This window comes from Copidosoma floridanum, unplaced genomic scaffold (assembly GCF_036245765.1).
Source record: "Copidosoma floridanum isolate Cflo_tuat_1 unplaced genomic scaffold, Cflo_Japanese_pri ptg000019l, whole genome shotgun sequence".
Classification (NCBI taxonomy): Eukaryota; Metazoa; Arthropoda; class Insecta; order Hymenoptera; family Encyrtidae; genus Copidosoma; species Copidosoma floridanum.
In genome coordinates this window covers 14,635,536-14,644,286 of record NW_028321896.1, presented here as the reverse complement: position 1 = coordinate 14,644,286, position 8,751 = coordinate 14,635,536, and the positions used below count along the sequence as shown (strand labels likewise).

General features: G+C 46.0%; 1 protein-coding gene across 1 annotated transcript; it reads left to right on the top strand.

The window, feature by feature from the left end:
* The first annotated feature begins 618 nt into the window (after positions 1-618).
* Positions 619-7,457, top strand: LOC106636540 (sodium/potassium-transporting ATPase subunit beta-2). The gene is made up of 5 exons (XM_014348938.2): positions 619-811; positions 5,724-5,984; positions 6,072-6,253; positions 6,421-6,691; positions 7,154-7,457. Exons 1-5 carry the CDS (start codon positions 691-693, stop codon positions 7,255-7,257), a joined length of 939 nt encoding a protein of 312 aa, XP_014204424.2. The 5' UTR covers positions 619-690; the 3' UTR covers positions 7,258-7,457.
* Positions 7,458-8,751: the final 1,294 nt, after the last annotated feature.

Below are 8,751 nucleotides of genomic sequence, written 5' to 3'. Positions count from 1 at the left end.
TACAATATAAATATATACACACACACCAAAAACCCCGTGCATCTATATCGATGGGCACACCACCACCACCATTTAGCGTGTAGTGCAGCACCGCGACGTCACTCCGTACTATACAACTCTTGTCGTTTTTTCTTATGCCTACATGTATAACATGCACGTAACTCGGTGCAAATGCGTGCACGTATACGTATAGGGTATATATATATAACCCACACGACATCTCGGCTGCGTACGAGCCGGGAGGGTTGGAGGAAGGAAGGAAGGGAGGCGGTGGCAACTGGAGCATGCGTGGAAACGGTGGAGGAGGAGGGGGTGGGGGTGGGGGGGGGTCTCCGCGTCGAGAAAGAGCGGCTCTGGATCGCTCAATATTCATCCCTCGGTGGAGGTGGCAGCAACGGCGACCGCGCGACGAGGAGACGGAAGAAGAAGCAGCCAGTTTAGTCGGCCGATAGGGAGCACAGAGAGAGAGAACGAGCCGCCCGAGACACACACGAGCCGAGGGGATTGTCATACGTACTCCGGAGCCAGAAAGTCTCGTGGGGATTTTTGTTTGTTTGTTGTTGTTTGGTTGGTGCACGGCATTTACCGTATAACGGAGGATACAAAAAAACAAAAAAAAAACAAACAAAAAACAGCGTACGTATACTCGTACGAGGAGACGATTAAACGAGCAGTAGTAGGCACAACGATATGGACAAGAAGGAGCAATTTTACTCGCCCCCGCCCGAGGTCGGCAAGTGGGAGAGCCTCGGGATCTTCATCTACAACTCGGAGACCGGCCAAATACTCGGCCGTACCCTCGGCAGTTGGGGTGAGTCCAATTATTCTCTCTCTCTCTCTCTCTTTTTTTTTTTTGTTTTTTGTCTTTTCTCCCCCACACCCTCTCTCCTACACCGTATCCTTCCCGACCTGGTGGCGCACCAAACGCTTACCTCATCTACTGGGGTACTCGCGGATGGGCGCGTACCGGAGGACCGGCCCTGCAATAGACTCGTCGGCGGCAGGGGGGGTTGATTAATCTCTCTCTCTCTCCCTCTTACTCTTTCGAGAGAGAGGGACTTCGACATCACCGCCGACTCGGCGAGGCTTTGCGGCGCCATCGGTCGCGGGGAAAGCTAGAAAAATCAATGCGTGTGTCGTACCTTCGTCGGATCCTCCGTGCTCCAATCGATTCTTTATTAAATCATTGGTGTAGTTTGCTTATTCTCTCTACTTTAAATACAGCTATGAAAGCCTTCAAAGTCTTAATAAAGCTTTACTTTTTTTATTCTTATTCTCTGAATACAATATCTTCAAAGGTGTCGCTGAGCCATCGAGGGGGGGGGGGGGCACCCTGTATCCGCGCTCAGTCTCAATTGTTCGCCTCATCTGTTCCGGAGCGCAATTGCTGGCGTTTTCGGCAAAAAAAAAAAAAAAAAAAAAAAAAGAGGGCGAGAGGGAAGGGGAGGGAGTAACTGATCGATCAGCCCCTTAAAGTCGATGAGACCTCTGCCGTCCGAAGCGAGCGGTTGGCGTGCCACCTACGCGCGTACCTGCATTAGCCCAAGATGTGGCGGTGCATGTACGCACACGAGAGAGAAAGGGATCTCCCCCCCCCGACGCGAGAAGAGGAGCTTGGGTTTTCTACGGTTTCCCCGGGCCGGCCGCACCGAGGTATCCGTTCGAAGAAACCGTTGGGGGCTCTATGGGCATGACCACTTTTCTTTTTTTAATGCTCTCCCGGCACCTTCGCCCCCCCCCAGCCAAGGCCACGCGCCTCCGGGTTTCTTTGTTACGCACTAAAAATGCCATCGTCATCGTCGTGGTCGTTGGGGTGAAACTTCTCCAGTCGCTGGCATATCGATTTTACCCGCGCGGCTCCGCACGCCGCCAGATAACATGGCGACTGCACCCTCCTCTTGCTAAAAAGCTCCCGTCGAGGTGTATCCCACACACCGGGGAATACGCGATGGCGATGATGAGCGAAAAAAAAGAAAAAAATGGGGAGGGGGTTACTTCTTGCATAATGGATAGCCACTGGCATCTGTGACGTGATGTGCAAAGCTCATCCATACATATTATACGCACACTTGGAGAGAGTACGGCAAAGCTCTCGGGGTATCGAAAAATCGGAAAAATTCAAGCGGGGAAATTTTCATCCGCAAAAGAGGGTATACAAGTGAGCAGCTTTGGTCGGACGACATTTTGATAACGTAAGAGGGTATGGCCGTGTACGCTCGAGGCTGGAGAGCAGAGGAGAGTTTGCCCTTTTTTCCCGTGAATTACGTGCAATTAAAAAAATCACAATTTTGATTGTCTTTCTCGATGGACTTTGATTTACGGTCCAAGATAAAGGGCGCACGCGCTACCCTCCACGTGTGTGTATGTGTGTGTGTGTGTGTTCCAAAGAGGAGGTGGGTGTGCAGACGACGCGAGGGTTACATAACAGGGGCGTACGTATCGACGACGTGATGAGGGTGTGCGTTCGAATGTACACATCTCTTGTACTTGTATACAGCGCGTTCTGGTTTTCCGGGGGCCAAGACGCGGATGCTCGACTATTGTCTTTATTGTTTTTCTTTTTGACAGCGAGTCCTCTTTTTTTTCTTTTTTTTCCCAATTGACAATACGTTGCGGGTATATTGATTTCGGGGTGTCGGCCAATCGAGCCACGGGGCAAGGGGATAATATTTTATTTCTACTCCCTCCCTCCTAAATTGAAACGTGTATATAGTCGTTGTCTTGGAATTTGAGGACTCATCCTTTTTGCGGGGTACAAACGCGGTTTTAGTCCGACGTGTGTCCATCGGTCGAGGTGATCGATAGCGTTAGGTTCACATTTTCAACCCTACTATTGTAGAAATTTCAACTGCGCCATGGATTGATACGCGATTTCAATCTCCATCCGAATCTACGTGCACGTCCTCTCCCAAAGCAATCGAAGAAATATAAATTTGCTTTTTTTCGATGAACAGCGATGCATGTGACGTTAGGAGCTCGGGATGAAAAATTACATAATCCGTGGCGCTCGAGTGGCGGTTATTGGCGCCAGCGGACGAAAACCAGCCGCAGATCAATGAAACCGATGGATGATGATTATTATCATTATTTTGTTTTTCTCTCCCAAACGCGAATTAGCACTCGGTAGCATATAAGTTTGCGCGCACATAGGCTCGTCAGTGGGTGATAATAGAGTCTTTGAGCGAGGAGGCGCGCAGCGAAGAAACGAAGGCACTCGTCTTTGTCATCTTCTTCCATGCCAGGTCATGTAAGGTATAGAAGAAGGTAAAACGAGAGCAACGCGCACGTAGCGTATGTATTATGCACACCTGTAAAGAGAGTGAGAAAGGGGGGGGGTAAGAAAAAGAGGGTGGAAAAGATGTCGTTCTGTACGTACACGTATCTTCTTCTCGAATGTATACAAGTGTATACATTGTACTGGCGGAAGAATCCGTATGCACACGCGAGCGTTGACAGACATGCATGGGTCGTGTGTTCATTCGCACGTATATTTTGTAGATATAATATATATATATACGTGGGTACGCGTGTACGTCGATAACCGTAGACATGTACACGTATGTACACAAGTCAAATGGAAAATATGTAGGGGGGAAGATATATGTATATATATATATGTGTGTGTGTGCACCCGGTAGTTTATATAGGATCGATATGTCAGGCATATATATACATACACGTGTACCAAGTGTGGTGTTTGTTCCTTCGTATACATTGGAACCGTAGGTACTTTCATTTTTTTTTTTCTCCTCTTCTTCGCATCCACACCGAAACACCCGGACAGTTATTCGTGTGCACTAAAACCTTGCGTTGCATTCTCGGTGATGCCATCATCGGCCGATCGTGGCCTGGATAAAAGTTTTCCAACGCTTGGCTTTGCTCCCTCGGGCCAATTCTCGTTCCGGCGAAGTTGGGCTTCAATCTCTGCTTTGCTGAAACTACATAAATATAACCAAAGTCATAAACTCTCTTACCTCGCACGCTATCCTTGCTGTTTATAGATTTGTGAAAATTCTTTTTTTTTTTTTTTTTTTTTTTTTTTTTTTTTTTTTTTTTCATGCACAATGAACGGTGAATGTTTAAATTTTAGGTGTTATTTGTTAATTCCACGGTGAACGAATATACGCCAATTAACGATCGGGAAAGTAAAAAAAAAAATCCGAGCTTCCAGACGCAGGAGGCAAATCTGTAGTGACGGCCATCTCTCTTTCTCTCAAAGGTCTCCCGAGTGATCCGAAGGTCGTGCCCCCCTCCCCCCCTCGAGTCTGTGATAAATTTTCATTTGTTACAAAGATGCGCGAGCCAAGGCCTGTGCGTGTGACTGCATGTCTATGAGTATATTACATTGCGGGAGGGATGATTGGTCTTGGACGAATTACCGACCCGAAAATGGTTTACTCAGAGTCTCTTTCCCAATAATTTGATCTCAACCATATTTTTTTTTTTTTTTTTTTTTTTAGTCCAAGCATGATACCTGCTTGTTTAAACCGTGTAGATAATGTACATTGTTTATAAATTACTAATTTTACGTAAACCCAATGCTTTTACGGCATCTCATTATTTTTATGGTAATAACACCCATTAACCCCTTTTACTGCTTATTCTGCGCTCCATTTCACGATTAAAGTGTTGAAATAAGATTAACTCGCCTGTTATTCAAGTGTTAAACAATGAAAAGCGAGATTATTAAACTTTTTAAAAGAAATATTCGTGTCTTGAAAGAAAGGCACAAAATGATGATGACAAAATTTGAACTGTCCAAACTATGAATGACCAATTCATTGTAACTGCATCGGATTTAAAGATGTTTTAAATGCTAGTCTACAACCCAATTATCATAAAAATGCGATTGAACCTGGTATACCTTGTCGCTATGTTGGAATTTCAGAGTCATTCGATTGAAAGTCTTTCAACAATACTTGTACGAAACCGTTCAAGAAAATTATGTAGAATTATGCTTTGAAAATGAAAAAAACAGAGCGCGCGATGAATAAATAAACAAAAGTATTATCTTTTATTCGAAGAGTCACGCGACGCCGTACGATGGAGCGAAAAAGCAAACTCGATCAATAAAAAGCTCATCCTCGCGATCTCCAGCGATTGCATGGCGCGATGAGAAATAAAACGAGATCGGCAGATCGGCAAAATCAAAATGCATATCTTGTGTATAGTAGAAGATGCACGCAACACCGCGCAGAGGCGGAGATCGCGGCGTCTTACTAGTTACCAATTCGGGCCAATTAGACGGCGCATCGTAATTGTCACGGTGCGTCTATTTTAAAGCTCATCTCGATCCCTTCGACCATCGAGCTTCTATACCACGTGAACGCGCATCAGCTCGTCACATTGGCTCTCAAGACTTTTTTTTTTTTTTTTTCAATCTTTATTTATATCGCATGCTTTGGATTAGATTTTTTAATCAGGGGCGAAGATGGTTTTTGGACGAATCATCGAAAATTCCAACAGCCCTGTTTTACGAGCAATTATTTTGAGACACATTCCGTTTTATTTTTCAACAACATAATTGGTTTTTTTCTCCACTCGTAATTTGAGGTATATAAGCGTCAACGGTTATGAAAAATGAAAAAACGGTTGCGTCCCACTGACCCTTTGGACCTTGTATGGAAACATTTGATGAAAAAAAAAAAAAAAAAACAAAAAAAAAAAAAAAAGTTGTTACATCTAATGGTCACGAAATCCGTGAAAATTTCCTCTTCCCCCAGGCAAGATCCTGCTGTTCTACTTGATATTCTACGCTGTGCTGGCCGGCTTCTTCGGCGGCATGCTCGCCGTGTTCTGGCAAACGCTGGACATGAAGCAGCCCAAGTGGCAGCTCGAGAGCTCGCTGATCGGCAGCAACCCGGGTCTGGGCTTCCGGCCCATGCCTCCAGAGAGCAACGTCGAGAGCACCCTCATCTGGTACAAGGCCAGCGACGAGGGCAACTTCCGCCACTGGTCCCGCGCTCTCGACAAGTTCCTCCAGAGTACGTTACGATGTTATTATTGTCCTTTTGCGCCCAGGCACGGTCGCACCGTTTGGCGCTGATCTTTACGACTTTTGCCCGTTGCAGCTTACAACAAGACCGGCCAAGGTGCCGTCAACCAGGAGAACCGGGTCTACTGCGACTACGGCAAACCGGCACCTTCCGGCAAAGTTTGCGACGTCATCGTGCAAGACTGGCACCCCTGCACAAAGCCAAACTTTTACAATTACCAAAAGTCCGCGCCCTGTATATTCCTCAAGCTGAACAAAGTAAGTAGCCCTCCTTCCCCCACCCCCACCCCCTTTTTTTCAAATAGGCACGGATCCATTCGAATGCACCCTCATCGTTGGCCCCCCTTTACGTTTGAATGGAAAAAAAAAAAAAAAAAAGAAAGAAGCAAATATTAACCACAGCCCTTTTATTAACCAACGCGCAGATATACGGCTGGGCACCCCAGTTCTTCAACGACACGTCGAAGCTGCCCGCCAACATGCCCAATGACCTGAAGAACCACATTGCCAACCTGAAGCCGCAGAATCGCGACACCGTGTGGGTGTCATGCGAGGGTGAGAACCCGGCCGACGTCGAGAACATCGGGCCCATCCAGTACATCCCGCGCCGCGGCTTTCCCGGCTTTTACTTCCCCTTCACGAACACGCCGGGCTACCTGTCGCCCCTCGTCGCCGTCTTCTTCGAGAAGCCCAAGTGTAAGTTCCCTCGCTCCTCTCCGTTTTGCCCCACGTTATATCATATTCTTCCATCATGCGTACGACCGATGTGAACATTGTTTTGTATATTTTTAATTAATTTGCCGACTCTATAGATGCGGGGGGCAAACTGGAAAGCGCGATCACGATGATTCATTTTTTGTAGTTTTAGAAGAACGAGAAATCGCGTTATTCCGTAGCACGGGGTTTGGAAGCACGTATAGACCAGAGATTTGATATTTTAAGTTTTTTTTCATTCATTGAAACCACGTACAATCTGAGTTTTATCACTTTCAGCACGATAAAGCATTTATCTGTAAATGGATAGGTGCATTAAAAAGGGGACATTAAAGTCGAGGTTTTTCAATTGTGTTGATTGAGATTTGGTCGACTTTCACTTTTTTTTTTTTTTTTCTTTGGGGGGGGGGGAAAGGAGAAAAAATTAACAACAATTTCCTTCAGATGGTGTACTGATCAATGTCGAGTGCAAGGCGTGGGCGCACAACATCATCCACGATCGGATCGAAAGGCGTGGCTCCGTTCACTTTGAGCTGATGGTCGACTAAGGAGGCAACAACGCAGCAAACAACAACAGCCCCATATATGTATAACAACACACCGCATCGTCACATCGCATTGTATACCTCAGCAGCGGCAAATCACCACCACCACCACCAACATCAGCATCATCGAAGCACTTATGGCGGAGCGTTTTTCGACAACAAATAATAAATAAAACAAAAAAAAAAAAAAACAAAAAAAAAAATGATAAACTCAATGACACGTTGACATGTAGCATAACAATGACAATGGATCATCATCGCGATAATTTGGACGAGATAAAAAGGATACAAAAACGACAAGAACACCACCTCCCCGCCCGTCAGCCTTTCCTTGATTTTCACGCGAGCGCCTAGCCAATCCATACCAAGTGACGTCATGATTCACCGTAGAAAAAAAAAATCAACCCATCAAAAATACATCACCCACGGCCTCTTTTCGCCCCTCCATCCGTGCGCTTTCCAACACCGCGAGCCCCCGAAAAGAAGAATGCACGATTTCAGCATACGCGGCACATGCACTCGCTCCGATGAATATCCCGAGCGAGTTCACGGACGCGCCAAATCGATCCGCGGGGCCGCTTTTGGCTACAGCGCATTGTACCACCTACTATACGTATGTATGCATGCCTCGGAGCTTGGCGGGGCCGACGATACTACTGCATTGCACAAAAACGCGAGCGCGGCCTCTTTTCCCGGACGCAATCCTTGCTTTTGCCGATCTGTTCGCCAAACGACTTACCGATCCGAAGCGCGTGTTGCTGCTGTTCGTTTCAAACAATTAATGGGGGGTAAGTGCGAGGAAAATATTCCTATAGCTTCGTTACGTAAGAGGCGGCCGCGTCGTGTTACATAACATGGATACAGAAGCGCTCGACGATGAGGGTCGCTGCGCATCACCCCTCCTTCATCCCCTGCTCCGGTTGGAAAATGAAATTTGTTTTTCTCATTTTACCCCGATACGGAGAAACAAGACAAACTGCTCGCTGTACCTTATTAATATGTTGTTCCATCCCAATGGTGTTCCGTATGTACTTCCGCGTCGCGATGTGTTCCGTTAATGAAGAGGCGCCTATAGAGTGTCGGAGCGCACGCGAAATAAAACTAAATTGAACAGCAATTCGTGTAAAACGATGGATCGTTTGATTGAATGGGGATCAAGCGATTTGGGAAGGGGAAAAAAATCTGATAGCGTCGCTTGCAAAAGAAAAAATAAATAAATAAATAAGATAGTCACAAGTAGACCCGAACGGAAAAATTTATTCTCGCTAATACTCAGTTTAGCTGATCCTGTCCTACTTTAGATTTTTCGGGGGTTTTTGAACATATTGATTGATAATATCGTTAGTAGGCTTATGACGACCGCAATTTCGTCGATGATTATAAAGGGACAACCGATTCGTATCAAATTGACCATTGAAATGAAAGAAAAAAAGGCAAAATGTGTCGAGGATCATAAATTCTTCGAACGACAAATGTTTCGTGTTTGTTTCCGTGGCA

What these genes read in the sequence shown, in the direction of transcription:
- LOC106636540 (XM_014348938.2), top strand. Translation starts at nt 691, where the DNA reads ATGGACAAGAAGGAGCAATTTTACTCGCCCCCGCCCGAGGTCGGCAAG. An exon ending in CCGTACCCTCGGCAGTTGGG is followed by an intron (nt 812 to 5,723) that starts GTGAGTCCAATT and finishes CTCTTCCCCCAG; the next exon opens with GCAAGATCCTGCTGTTCTAC. An exon ending in TCTCGACAAGTTCCTCCAGA is followed by an intron (nt 5,985 to 6,071) that starts GTACGTTACGAT and finishes TGCCCGTTGCAG; the next exon opens with CTTACAACAAGACCGGCCAA.